This window comes from Sarcophilus harrisii, chromosome 3 (genome assembly GCF_902635505.1).
Source record: "Sarcophilus harrisii chromosome 3, mSarHar1.11, whole genome shotgun sequence".
Lineage (NCBI taxonomy): Eukaryota > Metazoa > Chordata > Mammalia > Dasyuromorphia > Dasyuridae > Sarcophilus > Sarcophilus harrisii.
Genome location: NC_045428.1, coordinates 29,450,911 through 29,474,006, shown reverse-complemented (window position 1 = coordinate 29,474,006; position 23,096 = coordinate 29,450,911). Strand labels below are relative to the sequence as shown.

General features: G+C 38.6%; 1 protein-coding gene across 4 annotated transcripts in view; it reads left to right on the top strand.

Moving 5' to 3' along the window:
• PLD1 (phospholipase D1) overlaps positions 1–23,096 on the top strand; it is a 262,525-nt gene that overhangs the window by 207,132 nt on the left and 32,297 nt on the right. For all 4 annotated transcript variants that reach the window (XM_031957665.1, XM_031957664.1, XM_031957663.1 and 1 more), the window contains 2 exons: positions 7,386–7,496; positions 9,817–9,905. In XM_031957665.1, coding sequence (XP_031813525.1) covers positions 7,386–7,496; positions 9,817–9,905 — 200 coding nt within the window. The remainder of the gene's footprint in view (positions 1–7,385; positions 7,497–9,816; positions 9,906–23,096) is intronic.

Here is a 23,096-nt window from a genome sequence, read left to right as displayed (position 1 = left end):
GATTTGGGTTCAGACCCCAGCTGCTATTAACTATCTCTTTAACCTTAAGAAATTCCATTCCCTCTATGAGCTTCCATTTCCATCTATGAAAGGAGGTATTTAGACTAAGTAGCTTCAAGCTTATGTTCAGCTACAAATCATATGATCCTTTGAGTTGTCTCATGGAGACTGAATAACAAATCTCATTTCTTCAGTCCATAAAGTTACTTTGTTCCCAGCCCTTTCGGATGGGAACTTTGAGCATTATTGGTATTGTCGTATGTCAATACATTAAGAAGCAGTGATTTCACCAGGCATGGGACCCTTCACGCAACCCAGCAGTCTGTAACTTTCTTTTCTCTCCTTGTAGTTGATGAAGCTTGGGGTGGCAGATTCTGGAAGTGATGGGAAAAAACCCCAAAGTTATAGAAATAAATGGTAGGAGAAAGTTAAGAGCATTGAGTCTAGGTCAATTTTTCAACAGGTTTAACAGTGACTAGGAAGAAGAAAGGATGAGATCCATCCATTGGATGGAGTGAATGAATCAGGGAGGTCTTTTTTTTCAAAGGACTTGGGGAACTTGTTATTTTGTCCTCAGTTGGAAAGGAGATGGAAGATTGAAAATGCTTTAAAGAGGAGGGTTGACTGCTGGAGCAATTTCCTCTAGCAAGTAGGAGGGGATGTCCATTGGTCAGATAGAGAGATTAGCCTTGGTTGCTTCTCTGATGGTGATTGGGAAACAAGAAAAGGGAAAGGAGAAGGAAGGTGGAGAAGATAAAAATACCAAGAAGTTTTGCTGAATAGGAAAGGGAAACTGAAAGAAATTAAATTTCTTATGATGGAGTTGTTAACATTTATTGGAGGGGGATGTGTGGAGCCTCCAGGTCAGGTGGGGGCTTGAGCAGAGAGAGAAAGTTTTGGAACAATTACTGTTACAAATGATATGGATGCTGATAAGGGTAGAAATAGGATTGCTGAACAGTGTGGAGGGCCCATGCATATCCATGGATGATGAACTTGCATCAAAATTAGCTCAATAGCAATCCTTACCAGTCTTAAGGCAGGGTAGTCAGATGGGGCTGGTCTGAACTGTTAGATTCACCTTGGAGCACTTTAGTCTCAGTATAGGAGCTCTTTCCAGTAAAATGACATCTGGCAGAAGCAGCTCCTGTTTCCCACTTCTGAGAAACCAAAACTATGCAGAACTCAATTCTGAATTATTTGGTCTTATCTCCTCTAGAAGAGATAAGATCATAAGTCTCACCAGAGACTTTCATGAGCAAGCCTGAACTAGAGCTAAAAAAAAACACCACAGGATTCAGTTTGCCTCGGTTTACAGTAAATGAATTGTTCATTAGCATTTGTGACGAGTGTCCAAGTAATGCCATTGTGAAATAAAGTGCCACTTTAATTGTTTAAAGATCATCAAGTTTGGGGAGACATGGCTGGGAGTGAGGTAACATGGTGTTGAAGGAGAAAAAAATTGAGTCATTTCCAAGAAATATGATGAATGTTAAATTTATCTCCTTTGTACTTGTATGCTCAGCACCTAGAACAGTGCCTGGCACATAGTAGGTGCTTTACAAATAGTCTTTGGTTAATCAATTAATTTTATGGCTATAGTCTTTAAGTATTGATATGGTATTAGGGCATTAACAGCTTAAATGTGGTTTGAAATTAGATGAAATGGAGGTAAATGCTTTCTGCTGAAATGGAGGATCAGTAGCCCTTTCCATGTGCCCTGCTGCTGCATCTTAAAGTCCTGTCAGTCTTACCTTTTACCCTGAAATCTCTGGATACTGTCATATGATAATCCAAGACTCACTGGGCCTTGCTTTTCATTGTCCTGCAGCATTCTTAGGATTTCTGGGACTTTCCATTTGCTCTAAGATCCTTGAGGGCAGAAACTGTCTTTTGCCTCTTTTTGTATCCCCAGCATTTAGCATAGTGCCTGACAAATAATAGGTGCTTTAAATATTTATTGATATGCTGCCTCTCCTAATTAAAGTGTGAGCTCTTTAAATTCAAGAACTGCCTTATATTTTTATTTCTTTACCCAAAATTTAGCATAGTTTTTGGCACATAGTAGGTGCTTAATAAATACCTTTTCATTCATTTTGTGGGAGAAAATTCTCAGTAGTACATGTAGCAGCATCCATCACCAGAGGCCTGGGTGAAATTCCCTAATGGAACCAATCTTTGGTATCTTTTTTTTTTTAATTTTATTTAGATGTTTTTAATGTACATTGCTTTATGAATCAAGTTGGGAGAGAAAAAATCAGAACAAAAGGGAAAAACCAGTGGAGAGAATAAAAAAAAAAAAAAAAAAAAACAGAAAAAAGAAGAAAACATAGCATGTGTTGATTTACATTCAATTTCCATAGTTCATTTTCTGGATACAGATGGCATTTTCTGTCTAAAGTCTATTGGGATTGCTTTGGATCACTGAACAACTGAGAAGAACCAAGTCTTTCGTAGTTGATCATCGCACATTCTTGCTGTTATTATGTACAATATATTTCTGGTTCTGCTTGTTTGACTCAGCATCAATTCATGTAAATCTTTCCAGGCCTTTCTAAAATCAGCTTGTTCATTATTTTTATAGACCAATAATATTGCATATGCCACAACTTGTTCAACTATTCCACAATTGATGGGCATCTACTCACTTTCCAATTCACTGCTGGGTCAAAAAATATACATCATTTTATAGCCTTTTGGGCATAGTTCTAAATTGCTCTCCAAAATGGTTAGATCATTTACTACTCCACCAACAATTCATCAGTGTCCCAGTTTTCCCCACATCCCCTCCCACATTCATCATTATTTTTTCCTGTCATTTTAGCCAGTCTGAGAGATGTGAGGTGGTACCTCAGAGATTTTTTAGTTTGCTTTTCTCTAATTAATAGTGATTTAGAGCATTTTTAAAGATATAACCATAGATGGCTTTAGCTTTATCACCTGAAAATTGTTCATATCCTTTGATCATTTATCAATTGAGAAATAATTTGTATTCTTATAAATTTGATACAGTTCTTTATATATTTTAAAAATGAGCTCTTTATCAGAAATAGTGGCCGCAAATTTTTTTTCCAGCTTTGTGCTTCCCTTTTAATCTTGTTGTTTTATTTTTTGTTTTGTTTAAGCAAAACTTTTTTAATTTAATGTAATCAGTTGTCCATTTTGCCTTTCATATCTTTAGTGTCTTTCTACCTCATTTTCTGTACTCCATCTTCATGTCCATGCTGACCACTCACTGTGATATGTCCCATGCTTTGAAATCACCTCTCTCTTTCTTCTCCAGAAACAACTCCATTTCCCTCCCCAAGTGTTAGAAAGAAAGCAATAGTTGATTAGTTTCTTGCTGAGATATTTCATGACTGGTTTCACTTTCCCAAATAAGATTTTCTTTATTGTGTTCTATCAGTCCTATGATTTGTTAAATGTAGGGATATCCCTGTAAGAAGATTCTATCAATAGAGTTCCTTGCCATACCTGGGATCAACCAACCAGTCTTTGTCAAAGGAGAAAGCTGAATCCAGATCTTCCTCTTTCAGGCAATACTATCTTCCACATCATTCCACCTCTTGCTTCTCAAACTATTAATAGCAGTAGTAGCAATGATCACAATAATACCTGGTATTTATATTGTAATTTACAACTTTATAGACATTGGATTTCATGCTGTTAACCCTACAAAACTGTATACCAGGCAGCTAGGTGGTGCAATGCAGAGAGTGCTGAGCCTGGAATCAAGAAGTCTCAATATCCTCAGTTCAAATCCAACCTCAGATAATTACTAGCTGTGTGACCTTAAGCAGGTTACTTTGCTTGCCTCAGTTTCCTTATTTGTAAAATGAGTTAGAGAAGGAAAGGGCAAACTGCTCAGTATCTCTGCCAAGAAAATCCCCAAAGGGGAGTCAGACACAATTGAAAAATGACTCAGCAGTATTCATATAGACTTAAAATGATACCGTTAGGATGGAAGCTAAGTAGTACAGTGGAAAGTCAGGATGAACTGAGTTCAAATCTTTTCTCAAATGTTTATTAACTGTGTGCCTTAAGTTAAGTCACTTGACTACTGTCTGCTTCAGATTCCTCGTTTGTAAAATAAGGGAAATAATAGCACCTATTTTTTAAGGGGGCCATGAGGAAAAAAATAATATTTGTGCTTTGCAAGTGCTAGTTATAACATTTATTAATATAGCATTTATAATAATTATTATTATTGCTAAATAATAACAACAATATCCATTATTATATCAAATTAGTATTAGTGATCATATTTTTTATTAGTGCTTGCATACCTTTAACACATAATAGTGGAATAATAATGATATAATAATTATCTTCATTTTACTGATGAGAAAGTCAAGACTTGAATCCAGGCTTTCTGACTACAAAGGTTGTCCATCTTTCAGTACATACACCATAACCACTTCCAAGTTTTTACAAGAGCTTTAAGTCAAATTAACCTTTAACTTAGAGAATATATTGGAGAGCCATTTTTTTACAGCAAGATTAATAATGCTGCAAATAATAGCTGGAATTCAAATACCAAAAGCCTCAGAAAAACCCTATGTGATAGATAGCATTGTTATTCCTATTTTACTGATGAGGAAATCAAGGATCTGAGGTAGTTATGGAATTATCTGGGGTACTATTAAGCTACTAAATATTTGAGATCTGACACTCAAGTTGGACTGATGTCATTGGGATGCTCTTTGTCTATTCTTCATTGCCATAAACTCAATATTAAAGCTATTAAAGAGAAGCTAGCTACTTTGCCAGCCTACTTCAGATAAGTCACGTACTCTATCTATTGGCATCTGATGATTGATGATTGAGTGAGCAAGGTAGGGGGGATGAGGGAAATCAGACTGGATTCATAAGAAGGATTGAAACTGGAAAGGGTCATCGGGTCAAGAGACAAAAATGCAATTTGGGAGAGATTCTAGGAAAAATAGAACTCTCTTCCTCCAAGAACAGACTCCTATTATATAATCTCTGAATTCTGCTTGGAAACAATATAGCAAGAAGATTGGGAGTTGTGCTTGGCTGGAGGTATTCTTTGTGCTTAAAAAGGGGCCACAGCAAAAAGGAAAAATGATGGGTTCCAGTTGTAATTTTGAGAAGAAACATATTTTTAAAGAACCACCCCTGCATTTTTCATCTATATTCTGTAATTTTGTAATGCTGAGGTTTTGAAAGTGGAGGTTAGACCTGACTCCAGCTCTATTTGGGGCAATATGATCTATGCACATTTCTGCATGACTTATGATCAATTTCAGTCTTGGCACTATTATTTAGGTTTAATCCAGAAATGGAATCTGTGCAGAGAAAAAAAAAAAAAAAAAAGTGGAACAGCTGGAAAAAACAGGCGTTCAGTGGTGATGAAAATATTTCACTGAAGTAATGCACACATTTGTCTGAGCCATCTAATTTTCATTTTGATGCAATGAATTAGATTGCAGACTGTTCATCTGAGATTTCTGGAAGCCCATCTAATATTGCTTAATGACCATAGAAAACCATTGTATATGTGTTTATCTTGACTCAGAACCCTCAGAAAAGATGGTCATAATTTTCTTTTCTTTTTTTCGGTAGGGGGAAAGTAATCGGGGTTAAGTGACTTGCCCAGGATTATTCAATTAGCAAGTGTCTGAGATGGAATTTGATTTCAGATCTTCAGGACTTCAGAGTCTATCCACTGCCCCCATTCAGTGTATGGCTGTAGGAAAATCTTTAAACATCTCTGGACCTCAGTTCTGACCCAGGGATCTCTCAGGTCCCTTCCAGCTCTCCACTGACTCATGCAATGTAATGTGATCTAGACATAGTCTCCTAGCTTGCAGACTGGACCTGTCCAGTAAGGAACTGTAGGGAAGAAATGAAGTAGAGTCCGATAATAGCCAGGTAGTTGTGCCTTTTAACACTGGGAAAGGAATAGGGAATAAGCATTTATTAAGTGCCTTTGATGTGCCAAATATTATGCTAAAAACATATTATCTCGTGACAGAATACTTCAGAGATCATGGCTCCATTGAAGCAAATTAATGAGATCTGTACACATGGAGTAGTATTTTATATAAATAAGGTAGCATTTCCAGCCCCCAGGTTCTGCAAGAAGGGCGAAGACTCCCCCAGTCTATCCCAGGAATTCTGAAGTCTACAGGGTTAATAGTCTTCCAGAAAGTGGCTGGAGGTCAGAATTGGATGGGGATCAAGAAGCAGTGAGATCCTTATACTGGAGGAAAGTTTTGGCTAGGTTTTAGACCTAGATAAAAGGTCATTAGTAAGCTGAACTCCGGGGAGACCCTCCTTTTCTTGGGAGGCAAGGGAGGGAGGGAAAAGAGGGTTTCTGCAGCATATGTTCAGAGCTGTCCAAGGCCAGAAATGGGAATGAGAAAGGAAAGTTCATAAAGCAGGTCTGAGATAACAGAGGCTGGGTTCTGATCCAAGTGGGCTTGGACCTACCCTATCCACTATGGCTGAGCTCAGAAGATGAGACACACACGCATGTGCGTGCGCGCGCGCACACACACACACACACACATAATTTTTTTCTGTCAGTGATGCAAATTTTCATTTTAAGAAACTTATCTGGGGAAAAAAAGTGTCCATGGTCAAGAGAAACTTATGTCTGCATCACGTGAGTCTGCTAGTGTGAAGTAAAAGTTCTCTTTGGAGGGGGAAGAAGCCACATTTTGAAATGATATTTATAAAAAGAAACTTTCCATAGAAACCACATATTTGTGTTTTTTATTTGAAACGAAAGCATTCTTGATGGGAACGCAGCCCACTTTTCCATGACTTCACTTTAAACAATGTCTTGAACATGCAAAAGATTCTTAACAAATTTATTGTTGTTCAACTGTTTTTTTAGTTGTATCCAACTCTTTATGACTCCATTTGGGGTTTTCTTGGTAAAGATACTAGAATGATTTGCCTATTTCTTTCTCTAGCTCATTTAACAGATGAGGAAACTGAGGCAAACAGGGTGGAGCGACTTGCCCAGGGTCATACAACTAGGAAGTGTCTGAAGCCAGATTTGAACCCAGGAAGATGAATCTTCTTGACTTGTTGCCTGAAGTCTTATGTGCTATGAAGCCCCCCTACTGGCCCTCCTTAGCAAATACTTGTATTGAATTGTCTGTTATTTCTAGGAACCATTGAGATGTGTTCTAATGGGAAGAGCTTTGGTTTTATGGTCAGACCATCTGAGGTGTAACATCTCTCTGAGTCTCAGTTTCCTCAGCAGTGAAATGTGGACAATAACAGCACATACCTCCCAGGATCGCTATGAAAATCAAATGAGATAATAATTGTAAAGTCCTTATAATTATTAGAGTTACATCCATTAGCAGGTAATTCCAGTTTTAATCTTTTTTAATTTTTTCTTGTAGTTACTCCGTTCTGCTGCCGATTGGTCAGCTGGCATAAAATACCATGAAGAGTCCATCCATGCAGCGTATGTGCATGTGATAGAGAACAGCAAACACTACATCTACATAGAAGTAAGTCCCAGGGATGGGAAGACTTACTCATGACAGTGGCCCCTGAACTCAGGGCCAGCTTTGTCTGTAGGTGGCCAACCACCTGGAGCATCTGATCATAAGAGAGTTGGTGGGGGAAGATCTTTTTTCTAAAATGTTACCTCTGCCATGACTTCTGAAATTCTGCCGTTGGAATATCATTGCTTTGGGTTAAGACTCAGTTTGTCCAAGTTTATCATACTTAAAAAGACATAGTGCTCTAGGAGGAAGATATATGGCTCAGGTTTTCACTTGCTTTCTTATAAGAGGGGCTTGGGAGAACAGGACACTGAACAGACAAAACTTACTAGGTCATAGGCTTTAGTTGAGAACCTGGGAGTTGGGGAGTAGAAGAGATGGAGATCAAGTATAGTTGGGTGGTTGAAATGAACGTGTCGGAAGTTTCCATTTGCTTATATAACTGCTAACATTGAACGTTTTTTTTTTTTAATTAGAGCTTTTTATTTACAAAGCATATGCATGGATAATTTTTCCAACATTGACCCTTGCAAAACCTTTTGTTCCAAATTTTCCCCTCCTTCCCCCCCCCCCTCCTCCCCTAGCTGATAGGTAATCCAATACATGTTAAATAGAACATTTAATATTTAACTGGAGCCCCAGTTTGAGTGGTTCTTCCATGTTCCCCCCTCAAGATACCTTACAGTGAGGATCTCTAGCCTCCATCTTGCAATGAGGATCTGTCCCCATTTATCCTCCTTAAGCTGTAATGAGTTTGCTTGGAAGAAGTAGAAATGAGGCACTTTCCCAGAGTCCCACACTCAATATAGGTCAGACTTGGGACATGAACCCATAGATTCCTAACTCATACCCTTTATCTACCTTCCCAGGCTATGTCTTTACAATGTTTTATGTAGCAATAAATTTATTTTGTTCAATGTGTTCATGTTGCAAACAATGTATGTGAAAAAAAAATTTTTAAACTAATGAGTTCCAGGGGGAAAAAAATAGAAGTAATAAAGTCTGCCCATTTCAATAAGTGAACCCTGTGAACTCAGAATCTGTATTATGATATTTTCATTTCTTTAATCTAGTTAAATATAATTTATCCAGTTTATGGATCTGATCAAAGGTAATTTAACTTAAATTACCTTCTAGAGAATTGTCATTATGGAATAATATTTTCATCATTCAATTGACTCCATTATATCAAATTATTTTTGTTAAGAACTTCAGAAGTTTCTAACAATAATAGTGGCACAGCTGGGAAGCAGGCCTAAGGGCCAAGAAGATTTGGATTCAGGTCCTCACCCTAACACACAGATGTTGTGATACCTAATTTCTCAGAGCTCCGATATCTTGATTCCATCTAATTATTTGGGGGATAACTTGTCCTCTCCTTTAGAATGTAAGCTCCTTAAAGAAAAGGAAGGTTTTTGCCATTCTATCCCCAGTGTTTAGCAGTGTATCTAGTATATAGTAAGTGCTTGATAAATGCTTATTGAATAGTTGACTAAGACTATAAACTATAGAGAAAGTGCTGAGTTAATAAGGGAGGATCCTCAAATGAGAGTTCTCTGTGCTAATGAAAACCATAGAGATAATTCCTTGTCATAGCTGTGAATTATAATCACAGACATTCATAGCTCTATCATTTTGCAAAGAGCTTTATATTCCTTCTTTCCTTCTGTCTAGATAATAATCATCTTTATCCCTATTTTGCCTTTACGGAAACAGAATCAAAGGGATTAAATGACTTGCTCAGAGTCACATAGCTAGAAAATGTTCATGGTAGAATTTGAACCTCAGGTCTTCCTGACTTGAAGTGCAAGACAACATTTTAATATAAGATGATGTAAAGGCTGTTTGTCCAAAGTGATGCCAATCCACTGATTCACAAAATCTGAGAGCTCAGAGACCTTTGAGACCAACCAGCCTGACTCCCTTATATAATGGGTGAGAAGACAGACCCAGAGAATGGAAATGATCTGCTCAAGAGGGCAAGACCCATTTGGTGATTGAGCTTGGATAGGACCAACATCTACTAAGTCCTGGTCCAAAGTTCTGAGCCTCATGTAACTGCAGAGTGAAAACTCTGTGTCTCTGTCTCTGTCTCTCTCTCTCTTTCTCTCTCTCTCTCTCACACACACACGTACAAAATTCCTTCTTTCTCTCCCTATCCCTCTTTATCGTCTCTTCTTCATCCCCTGCCCTCCCCTGATCTTGCTCTCCTTCCCTCCTTTCCTTTCTCTCTCTTGCCCTTTTCTTTTTTTTCTCTTCCCTCTTTCCCTGTATTAGTAAATAATTGAGTGACTTCAATGATTATCAAATTTCTTTTCTCTAGAACCAGTTCTTTATTAGTTGTGCTGATGATAAAGTTGTCTTCAACAAGATTGGTGATACTATCGCACAGCGGATACTCAAAGCTCACAGGTAAATTTTCAGCTCTAGCTTGGGCTGGGGGGTTTTGGAAAATATGGGTTCTACATCTGCTGCTAAGACAGTTGGGAAAATATAGCTTCAAATCCTAACATTAATGGGTTTTGCTCAAATTTTGCTCTTTGGCTTCTTCAATTCATCTTTTTACCCCATTTTTGGACAGAATTCAAATTCCAGCTGGCCATCAAAATTTTTACTGCTTGTCCAACACATCCAACCTCTGATATGCTTTCCAGACATGTGTTTATGCTTCTGGGGTGGGGAAACCCCAGTCCCTGTCATGTTTTCTATTAAGATTTTTCTTCTTCTTCAGTCTAATTCTTTACAAGCAATGGGTGTGTTCCTTCAAGTGGATGGTTTCATCTCTATGTGAAAGCATCAAAAAGCTTTACTTTGGTAGCATCAGGTCATTTGAATAAAGGCACAAACACACACATATCTGGGTAAAGATTGCTCTTGACTGAAGAAGGGCAAAGTGACAACATCCTGAGGATTCTAGATTTAATGGGAAATTTTGTACCAAAGCAGTTAACATCATCAATATTTCTTTCAAAGGGTTCTGGGAAACATTTGCTAGTCTAAGATTTTAGGAGTATTTTCTGTATATATAGTAGATGTATTTTCTTAGTTCGTGTTGAATGTGAGGCCCCAGATGACAAAACTATTAACAGAACTACTTAGATCCTGTAAAAAAATTTTTTGTCTTTTAATGTCAGTGACCTGTGATTACTACAGTGTGAGAATTCACTCCACCTTATCTATAACCGATAGTCTTAGAAAATTGACTAAAAACCAGAGAAGTTAATTGCTCATATGGTCACAACAAGTAAATGTTAAAATCAGGATCTGAATCCAGATCTTCCTGACTCCCGATTCTGCACATTATTCTTCATACCATGCTGCCAGCCACTGGGCAGACAACTTTGACTTAACTAACTTTTCCTATTTCTAGTAGAGAGCATAAACCCTGTGAGCATTCAGTAAATGGCTACTAATCATTCAACAAGCATTTATTAAGCACCTAATAGGTGCTAGAGATGCAAATACCTGTGAGGCTATTTACTGTCAAAAAGCTTACATTCTATCTAGAAAGCTCCAAATATGTCCATATGTGATAGCCTATATAGACTAAGCAGCTGGCAAGTTCCTGGATGTCAGGGATAATTTTGTTTTTATGGGTGTATTCCCAGGAGTTTGAATGGATTTTTGTTTGTTTTTTGGACTAGATCTGGGATTTTATTGCTTTTAGGGAACTCAGTGGTGACAAAACATTCCTGCAACATCTTTATTTTTCAGATTTTTATTTATTTATCTTTAGCTTCTTCTCTCTTTTTTTAATTGTGTTCCAAATTTTCTTCCTCCTGCCTGTTCTTTCCTCACCCATTGAAAAGACAAGCATATGAGATTGATATATAATATATATGACTTCTGTGAAGTCATGCAAAATACATTTCCAAATTAGTCACAATATATGTGCAGTCTTAGAGTTGCCTGCAACACTAAGTTAATTGATTTACCCAAAGACACACTGCCTAAATAGGAGCTGAACCAAGCTCCTCCTGCATCCAAGCACAGCATGTTGTGAACCATATGATGCTCTCTCCTTTGCTATGCATAGTGCAGACTTAATAAATGTTGTTTAACTGAACGAATGTTGATTTCTAGCCTTGCATGTGTTTTTTGCATACATCAGCAAAATAATCATCATAATAGCTAGCACTGATATAGCACCTACTATGTGTCAGGCACAATATTAAGCACTTTACAAATATTATCTCATTTGATTTTCATAATAACTCTAGGAGGGAGGTACTGTTATAATCCCTGTTGCACAATTGAGAAAAACTAAGGGAGAAGTTCAATGATCTGCCCATAGCTAGTAAGTGTTCAAGGCTAGATTCAAATTTAGATTTTCCTGATTCCACATCTGATGCTATATCTACAGCACCAGCTTTTTGCTTCATAGAATGCTTTAGGTCATAGCATGTTTGTTGTTTGTTTGTTTGTTTTTTGGGGGGGGTGGTTGGAGTTTTTTAAGAAAGTCATCTTGGACTCTTTCTATAATTGCTGAAGTTTAGTTCTGCTTGGAGACTGTTCCAGGCTCATGAATCTGTAGGGTATTCCACATTAAGGAAGAGCTTAATCCCTTTCTTCAAGCTCTGTTGTGTTTTAGAAATGCTGCAGTTACTTTTATTACATTTGTGGAACACATTTGGTAAAGAAGAAACACTGAGATTTTTCTTGGACTTGAAGCAAAAATCATAGGAATTACACAAATTGCAAAATATGTGCATTGGGGCTGACCCTCAGCAAATGTTTTGGGTCTGAGAACAGTTCTTATCACATGGAATGATCCCTTACCCATCGTAAATAAATCAGTGACTTTTTGTCCTGTAAGACGTATGCCAGCTAGCATGTGAAAGATTTATGTTGGCTATAGAGATTGTTTGCTTTGTATAATAATTCTTTTAAAATCATGATCATACTAGTCAATTTTATATAATGTTATAGTCCATATGAGCTCCAACGATATGTAGCCCAATTCCAACCCTCTCAGATGAATCTTGGATTCTGATCAAGGCTATGTCTTTCTTTCAGGGGAGTAGAGGAGTGATTCTCTCATGACATAGGCTTGAGCTCCCACCAGGGTGTTTTCCCTTCCCCCTATATTATGTTTAGAATTAATTTAGTCATTCATCCTTAACAGTTTTTAGAAAAGGGTGGTATACTAAGGTTAGTTGATATAAGATATCCTCCAGCAGAAACTCTGTCAAACTCTCCCATAAGCCCATACAAAATCCAGAAAGAGTTGGCTGAGTTTTAGAGTGAACAAACAGTAAAGGGAACATGCATGGGTCTTGGTCATTAAAAGTCCTTTTCTTCCATTTGTGGAATCCTTAAAAAGTTCCTTTTAAACATGATGATTGTATCTTGTATCTATTTTTAGTTCTCCCTTGGCTTCTGGTACAGCACATATCTGACACATAATAGGTGCTTTAATGTATGCTAGCTGACTGATTGACTTGATCATTCTAAGTCCTAGTTACTTCATCTATAAAAAGAGTATTGGATTTGTTAACTTCTAAAATCTCTCCTATTTTTAAATCAATGTTGCTATTTGGGTTTGGAGGGATTGTTTTCTTTGTATATTATTTTCTCTAAAATATTTAGATCTTCAGGGAAAACATGATAGCACATATATAGCCAAGAAATGTTTTCTTCTTTTCATTTTTTTCTGTTCATGGTTCATTGTAGGTACAGGACATCCCCAGTGTCCATACACTTCCCAAAGCAGCTGTAAATTAAGATTTCATTCATGTTTAACTTTAAAGCAATGAAAATTAGTACTTTGATTAGGAGAAAATTTTAATTAAAATAGGGAATCTGATGGGGAGTTTCCTCTTCTAAGATATAAAACAGGAGTTTGATCACTAGCTCCTGGAAAACAAGGGGTTTCTACTTCCTTTAACCTGCTTACACCTCTTCCTTGGCTCTGAGCTCACTGTTTATTCCTCCAAGCACGTCTAGCTTTCCTGCCAAAAGTCAGGAGGTCAGAGCTGCCTCTAATTATGGCCATTAGAAAAAGAATGAAGCTCATGGGTATAGTTAGCCCACAGCGAAGCCCATCAAAGGAGGTCAGGCTATCTTTCTGGGACTGATTCTTGTACAAATTGAAGTGTGAGCTTCCTCTAGGGGCTCTCTTCTCTTTCCTCTCTTCTTTGGTGACCTATGCTACCTCCATGGCTTCAGGGACCACCTCGGCACACCTGACTCCCAGATGTGGATTTCCATCCCCACCTCTTCCCCACACCAGAAGCTCCATGTTTTACCTGCCTCCTATACTTCTCACCTGGAATGGCCATCAGCACCTCAAACTCTCCACATCCAAGAATGATCTCAACATATTCTTATTAAAACCTGCCCTCCCCATTCTTCACTTTCTATTTTCCCCTAGCTGCTTGTGGTCCTGCTCCATGTTATCTTGTAGTTTTGTGTTTATTTGTTTTATGAGAGACAGTAGAGCAGAGAGAAGGCTATTCTTAGCATTATAAAGATCTGAGTTCAAATCTAACCTCTGACATATTGACTAGGGGATCCCAGGCAATAATTGAACCTTAATGCCTTAGGTTATTTTTAAGGTGCAGAAGGTGCCTCAAGGTGTAGAAGAGGTGCCTATCTGTGCTGGTGGAGAATAGTTCTTCACTAGAAGTTCTCTTTTGCAATGAAATTACAGGTATATACACATGTGTGTATGTATATGCATATGTATATGTACATTCTCTCTCTCTTTCTCTGTCTCTCTCTCTCTGTCTCCTTCTCTCTCTTTCTCTCTCTCTCTCTCTCTCTCTCTCTCTCTCTCTCTCTCTCTCTCTCTTTGTATGTCTCCCCCTGCCTCTCCCTTCTTTCTCTTTCCTCTTCCTCTCCCTTTCTTTTTCCCTCTCCCCTTTCCTTCTTTCTCTCCCCTTCTCTCTCTCTTTCTTCCCCTTTCTCCCTACTTTGTAGAACCATAGTGCACATACTCATCTTCGCAAGTTCAAATCTGGCCTCAGATACTTAGTAGCTATGTGACCCTAGGCAAGCCACTTCACTCTGTCTCAGTTTCCTCAAATATAAAATGAGTTAGAGAAAGAAATGGAAAAGCAATCCATTATCTTTGCCAAGAAAAGCCCATATATGAAAGCAGAGACAGATATAACTATAAACAACAAAATAACAATAAATTATATATACATATACATACATATATGCATTTTTCATCTGGGTCCTTAGGAATTGTCTTTGGATCACTGTCTTGATCAAAGTAGCTAAGGGTTTCACAGGTAATTGTTGTACAAAATTGCTGCTATTGTGGTTCTGCTCACTTCACTCTACATCGGTTCATATAAATTGTCCCAAGTTTTTTCTAAAGTTCTCTTAGAATTTCTTATAGTAAATTCTAGCTCTTAAGATTTATTATTTTATTGTGATTTCTGTGATTCTAAGTCTTGGTTAGATTGACTTGGATGGAATAGGTATGCCATGATTTTAAAGATTATTTCCTCCCTAACCACAGTTTATATCTCTAATCATGATTCAAGAATGCTCCTTGGCTTTTCTTCAGCTCCCTCACTTCCAGATGATCATCTTTTATCCTCCTCTTTCCAACCAGCCATGTTTACTCTATTCACTGTCTTTTTTTTAAAGACTCAGTAGCTTGGAGAATGAGTTAGAGTTTGATTTTTCCTTCATTTCCATCCTCCAAGAAGAAGTGCTTGAAGAATTTAAAATTTAAAAACAAAAAACATGATTCTTATGATAGCTGAAAGATTTGTGGGAACTGAGGAAATTTACCCCAGCCCCCTTCTGGATCATCTTATCGGGCAGCAAAGACGCCTTACAGTCTCTAGTGTGAGAAGTACTGGATTGAGTAACAAGGATATGTATGTACGTGTAAACGTGTGTGTGTGTGTGTGTGTGTGTGTGTGTGTGTGTGAATGTGTAAGAAGAAACAGACTTTACAACTCAGTAACTTTTTGTAGTCACTTATTGTGCAGTTGGTTTTTGAAAGGTTTCTGAGCCTCATTGCAGGCCTGCTATTAGGGGAAAATAGAGAAGCAGGCACCTGTTTCTTAGGTGATAAGCCAGTGAGCAGTCGGAAGCCATTCCTTGGGGCATTTATCATCAGGAAACTGGCACACACAAACAAAATGCAAAGAGGCAATGGGGATTTTGGAAAGAAATCCATTTGCTACTATTGTAGTTGCTATCATAATAGGTGATGTCTTTATAACATTGTGGATACAGTTTATAAAGTACTTTATATTATCTCATTTGTTCCTTCAGTTCAGCAACTATTCATTAGGTACTTATATAACACCATTGCCACACTCTGTGGGGGATGATTATTAGCCTCATTTTATATGTGAGAAATCTGAAAATCAGAAGGGTGAAGGGACATGGCCAAGATCACACAGTTAACGACTGTCTGGGTCAAGATGATTTCTTTGATTATACAGATTCATCAATCACACGATCATAGATTAGGAAATGGCAGTGATCATAGAAACTGAGTTCAACCATCCCATTTTGTAAATGAGGAAGCTAAGGCTCATAAAGGGGAATGTCTTACCACTCAAAAGAGTTATGGATCTAGATTTGGAAAAGACCTCAGAGATCATCTACTCTAGCCTTCTCGTTCCATGATGAGCAAACTGAGGTCCATTGAGAGGGAGCAACTTGCAGACAGTCTTAGGTCCATGGAATCCTCAATTTGGACTTAGGTCAACACCCTTTATAGGTGAGAAAATTTAGGTGAGAGATTTAGGAGGTCAAATGCTGCCCTGAGATTCCATAGATTGTAGGTAGCAGAGACAGGATTTAGACTCTGGTCTTCTTACTGAATCCAGAACACTCTCTAGCATAGCTGGATCCTTGCTGCTGCTCAACAGTCTCTTTCTCTGTCTCCCTTCATTTCTGTTTCTCTGTCTCCATGTCTCTTTATGTCTTTCTATCTCTTTCTCTCTGTTTCCACGTTTCTCTCTATCTCTGTTGCCAAGTCTCTTTTTGTCTCCCTATCTCTGTTTCTTTCTGTCTCCATGCTCTGTCTCTCTATCTCTCTTCACCTCTGTCTCTTTGTCTCCATGTCTTTTTCTATCTCCCTATCTCCCTTCATGTATATCTTTCTTTATCTCTTTCTCTCTCTGCCTCCATCTCTGTCTCTCTATCTCTCTCTTCATCTCCATTTCTCTTTATCTCCTTGCCTCCTTCTATCTTTATCTCTCTTCATCTCTGTCTCTGTCTCTCTCTCATTTTTTCTCTTTCTCTTGTACTTGTACAACTGTCCTGCCATCTGTCTCTGATTCTTCTTTTGGCATCTACCCCTTTTTGAGAGAACTTGAAAATAGATGTCTGAGCATCTTAAAATGATCATTCACAGATTTCTTCCATTTTTATTTAGTTGGTTAAACCCAAATGCTCTTTCTGGTGGGGCTTTTCCCTAAGGACCCCTGGTACCTCCACCATTGCTTACCAAGACAGCAGAAACCCCAGGGGAAAAGAGGTAAGGAGGGAGGGAAATAAAGAGGAGGAATGGAAAGGAAAGGGAGGCAGGAGTTGAGAAGGAGTAGAAAGAGAGAGGGAAGAGGGAGGGAAGACAAGAAGGGAGGGAGGGAGAAAAGGAAAAAAAGAAAGGGAGGGAGGGAGGATTTGTATTCCTCACAGACAGCTCTTATCTCCTTCCTCTCCCTGCCCCAGCCCCCCACTCCAGTCTTTCTTCAGGCCAAATATCCAAGCGCATTCATTAGATATCAAATAAATTTCAGGAAAGGATATGAGATGTTTCTCAAAAAATGGTCCCCCAGAAGCCTATAAGAGCGAAGCGAGTTTGTGTTTTAAAAGCAAACATGAAATGAATGCATTGTGTTGCCTGATAGATGATGACTTCTTGCTGCTTGTCTGCATACTATAATTACTGTACCCTGTTATTTGCATCTCTGTGTGGGTACCCAGTGGAGAGGACATGTCAAGTATGTTTTAGAATTTTAAACTGCAGTTGTGATAACATGACCAGAAAGTTTGTTTTAATTCCACACACTGCCTGCTACTCAGTCATTTCCCATGGCTGAGGTCTGGGCCTGGTGGGAAAAAAAAAAAAAAAAAAAAAAGAAGCTTTTCATAGCTTCTCTCTCTGTGCGAACCTTTGTAAAGCCGATGGGAAAGAAGCTCCTTTCATCAGTCAGCAAGCATTTATTAGGCACTTACTCTATACTGGGCACTTACTATATGCCGGGTACTTTGCTAAGAGCTGGGGATGCAAAGCAAGACAAAAATACAATCCCAGGTGTTGACAAAGCAGTTCACTTGCCAGTAAGGGAAACAATGTGCCGACGACCCATATAAACAGAATACAGAGTAATCATAGGTTCTCGTAACAGAATAATTGAGGGTAATCATAAAATTCTCCACAGTAATATTCAGGCTTATTTGCATTGAAAACACAGGAAAAATAGAATGATTGAATTCAGCAAGCATTATTGAAGGTGGACAAAAAACCCAAAATAATCCCTGACCTCGAGGACTTTACAGTCTATTGAGAGAGAAGACTACCAGATAAATATACGCCAAATATAGAGAGTAAATGTAATCATAATAAAAATAATAAATGGGGGTGGGACGAGAGCAGGAATATCAAAGCAATATCTTCCTGCCTCTGATACTTAGGATTCTGTGGCCTTGGGTAAGGAAGGACAGGGAAGGGAACAAGCATCTATTAAGCACCAACTGTGTGTCAGGTACTATGTTAAGTGCTTTACAGATATCTCATTGAATCATTAGCAAGTCGCTTAAACTTCACCTTACTTGGTTTTAGTTTCCTCATTTGTGCAATGAAGAAGCTATATTAATTAAACTCTCAAGTTCCTTCTAGTCCTAGGTCTACTGTCCAATGAACTGAAAGGAGCAAGAAAGGCTTCCTCTAAGAGGTCGTTCCTGAGCAGGGCTTTGAAGGAAGTCAGGCGTTGTGTGAGGTACAAGTGAAGAGGGAGTATGTTTCAGGCATGAGACCTTGCGTCTTCAAAGGCATGGAGATGGGAGATGGAGCCTACTGACCTGTAAGATCCCTTCCATGATCTTATCATGATCATGAAAAACCTATGAGCCGATTTTTCCTGTGACCTGATAATGTGAAATTATTTTTATAAATCTCTCCATCTATGTGAAAAGTACCTTATTACAGCTGAAAGCAACATGGCTCCCGTCTTGCTGTGTAAAATTATCATGCAAGGTTACACAAAACAAAACAAATGAAAAACAAACAATAACCATAATTCCTCAATTTCCTTTTTTCATTTATTTGGATTTCCTTTTACTATTTATTTTATTCATCGTTCTACTGCACCATCTCCAAATTTTAAAAGTCACATTTCAGGCTGTCATGCTCTGGATCTAGGAAGTTGTTTTTGGCACAATCGCCCACAGTACTTCCTGCACCCAGCTGAAAGGATTGTCAGAGTGGCGACTTCTTGGTGATTGTTATCTAATGAACCTCTCTTCCTTTACCTCTATTGAAATATCCACACCCCCAAGTTCCATGTTTCACCAAGTCTTCCTGTAATTGCAACTGTTGGACGGTTGCATCATTGTACAAAGCCAGGGAGGGACTGAATGAATAATGAAAGACAAAGTCCGAATCTAGTTTTTGACATAACTGTAAAATTCAAGCAGCTGGTCAATTCTGGATCTTAGGAAACAGTAAATGGGGGTGGCGGGTAGGGGATGGAATCTAGTATGAAAGAATGGTTTAAAATAGAACATCATAGTTGTTAGTGCTCTTTCTCTTTCCAAATGACCTATTTATTTATCCCTATACTTATTGTTCCCCTTGATAGACTGTCATCTCCTTGAGGGTGTCAACTACATATTCAGGGGCTTTGGACCTCAGTGGCCAGCACAGCTCTCAGTTCAGAGTAATTGCTCCATAAATGGCTGTTGACTCATCAAGTAGCATGTTTCTCACTGTGGTATTTATCTGTATTTCACTGTTTGCTTCCTAGAAGTACAGGTATCACAGAGAAGTCCCCAGAGGCTTGCTGAAATTTGAAGTTTAGTTTCAGGGCAGTACAATTCTGTAAAAATCCACTATCTATTTACTATATCCCAGGCACAGGCGGAGATGGGGAGAGTACAAAAGACAGGAAACAATTTCTGTCTTTAGGAAGCTTCCATTTTGTCTGTAGGTCGCAGCATCTATAAAGTATAAACCAAGTAGTTTCAAGAAGGATAGAATGAGGGGCAGTTAGGTGGATAGAACACCAGCCCTGAAGTCAGGAGGATCTGAGTTCAAACCTGGTCTCAGACAATGCTTAGTAAACTTTAAAGAGACATAAAAATGTTAGCTATTATTATTAAGAGGAGGATTGCTAAAAATTGGGGTGACCAGGCTTGGAGGACATGGATCTAAATTAGACTTTGAAGAAAGCTAGAGATTTTCCACTGTGAAGGTGATAAGGGAGGAGGCATCCATGTAAATATGCCAGATGGAATATAGTCTGAACAGCACAAGGACCAGTTTAATCAGAAAGCAGATCCCACGAAGGGTAGAGAAAGATGCAAAGGTCTATGGGAACTAAATTGGGAAGGATTTTACAGGCCAACTGAGCCCCGCAGAGGATTTGGTATTTTATCTAACGGAACCACTAGGAGCTTTCTGAGGAGAAAAGTGACATGGTTAGGTTTGGATTTGAGCAATATCGTTCTGGAAGCTGAATTGGAGACTAGAACTTATCCTCTCATTGGAGGCTTTCATGCACAATAGTCTAGGTTTCCTGGAACTTGGCTCAACTGCTAGAAGGATGCAGGTACTTCTCTAGATGCTTGCCTTTGGACATGGGCCAGGGAGAACGTAAGCTTCTTAAAGAGAGGAGGACCTCATTTTTTTTCCTATTGCATCTTCAATGCTTAACGCAGTGCTTAGAACACTTTCTGGTGTTTTTTCCTGAGCCTAGTTTTAATTAAATTTATTTTCTTCAAATTAACAAACATTTATTTTTCTCTCCCTTTAAACAAAAAGGAAAAAAAGGAAACCCTCATAACAAATATGTATGGATAAGCAAATTCCCACATTAGTCATGGCCCAAACCTGCCTTATTCTTTCTCTTTGAGGAACTATGATTTCATTGTGGAATTTCCTAGTATGAAAATGGTCTCCATTGATAGAGATGGTAATTCCTCTCTCAGAATTGCCCCGACCACTGAAGTTACATGAGTCACCCAGAGTCACAGTACTAATGTCAGAATCTGGGCTCGAGCCCAACTTTCATTTCAAGGCCGGCATCTCCCCCCTCCCCATCCACTACCCCATGGTAGGCACTTTCCTTCAGTCTGGTGGAAGTCTTTATTCTTCTTCACATTTGATCATGGCAGAACATCTAGCCATTCTTGAGATTAACCTTCAAATGGTGATCATTGAGTTAAAATTTATCTGGACTTCTAACTGGTAGACTCATTTAAAAACATATGAAGCAATCCTTCTGCTTTCCTTTTCTACCCTCCTTCCCCAGTCTCCTGTTTATCATTTAGGGCCATGAGTCATTTTTTCTTTAGTTTCTAGGCAGAAAAATGTGTAATTTTTTGAGTGATGCTTTTCAGCCCAAACTGTGCTTGCCATCTAGTGGTGAGCTGTGGTCATTGCAAGACTCAGCTTAAAGCCCTCCCACATAAAGCTGCTCTGCCTTAGAGACTGACCCCGGCTCCAACTCATAGCAACGACCTTGACCGTGCAATGGGAAAACAGGCTTAAAAAGGACTTGGCTGGTCCAGAAGGCGTCACATGGTTCAGCTTCCTGTGGTGCAAGGGCACCTCCAAGTGAAATCTTTCTTGTGGCAAAGAAAGCATCTAGAATATTTGTTGTTTGGGCTTTTTCAGTTGTGTCTAACTCTTTGTGATCCCATCTTGGCAAAGATACTGGAAGGCTCTGCCCCTTCCCTCTGCAGCTCATTTTACAAATGAGGAAACCGAGGCAAACGGTGTTCATTGATTCACCTAGAGTCATTCAGCTAATAAGTGGCTGAGACCACATTTGAACTCGTCTTCTCACTCTCTACTGAGCACTCTATCCACTACGCCACTGAGTAAATTCAGATATAATTGGGAGGAGTTTGAATTTTATCTTAGAAGCAATAGGAAACCACTAGAATTGGGAGAGGAGATGTGGGCTACTCACACCTATGCTTTATGAACATCTGGTTGGTAGCTGGATAAACAATGGATTGGAGATGAGAGAATAGAGTCAGGGAAGCCAGTTGGGAAGTCATTGTTCCCTGCAATATAGGAGTGATAGCATAATCATCTCCCCCACCCCCTATTTTACTTTTGAGGAAACGGAGACAAACAGAGCTTAAATGATTTGCCCCAAATCACACAACTATAAATGTCTGAGGCAGATTTGAACTGAGGTCCCCTAATTCCAAGTCAATTTCTCTAACTATTGGACCACACTGCCTCTTTGATTTATGCATACATTGAAGTGTGCCACACTGGCAGTCCCAATTGCTTTCTGCCAATATAAGGGTGCAAAAGAAATTCAAACCATTAGTAGTTATTAAAAAGCTTATTATGTTCAAGGAACCATGCTGGAATTGCAAAGAAGAAAAATAGCCCCTGCCTCAGGGAGTTTGCATTCTGCTGGTGGATACAGCAACACTATCTCTCCATCCATCTATGTATGTATCTGTCTCTATCATCCGTCCATCCATCCAGCCATCCAACCACCTATGCATCCATCTATATCTATCTCTTTGTCTCTGTCTTTCTCCAGCTATCTCTATCATTCATCTATCCATCCATCTGTCCATATTTCTTTCTATCTATCCATCCTTCTTTTTTCCTTCCTTCCTTCCTTCCTTCCTACCTACCTATCTCTCTATCTTGCTATCTTTCTATATGAATGTATACATGCATAGTGTATAGGCAGATAGATCAGGAAACAGATAAATCTGAGAGATAAAAAAAGCACTAATAGGTGGGGGTAGTAAAGCTTCCAGTAGAAGGTGATACCTCAGCTGAGAATTGAAGGAAGCTAAGGATTCTAGATACATGCAGAAGATCCAGAGAAAAGCTTGGCAATGGGGAAAAAAATTACTTGGCATTTACATGGTTGTATGATATCCATCTGCTGCCAGGGGCAACTAGGTGGCATAGTGGGAGGAGCATTAGATCTGTCCAGAGACAGGAAGATCTGAGTTCAAATTTAACTTCAGACATATACTAACTATGTGACCTAGGCAAGTCTCTTAATTGTTATTTGCCTCAGTTTCCCCAAATATAAAATGGAATAATAAAAAACAGAAACCTTCTAAGGTTGTTACAAGGATCATATAAGAAAAGTAAAACTAAAACACTGCCTGGCCCATGATAGGCACTTAATAAATACATATTTCCTCCCTCCCTCCCTCCCTATCTTCTATAGTTCCTTCTTACCAGATGCTGGTTACAGAAAAAAATCATGAATACTTATTAAATCTATTAGAGCAAAATAAGTGGTAAAAAAAAAAATTGGAAAATCTATACAGATTAGAATTGCTGGTATGTAATAAAGCAAATCTGGTTTTTTGGCTTGGGAGTTAGATAAAAATCCAACCAACTCTGGTAGCAAAGAATTGGAAAATGAGTAGATGCCCATTAATTTGGGAATGGCTGAACAAGTTGTT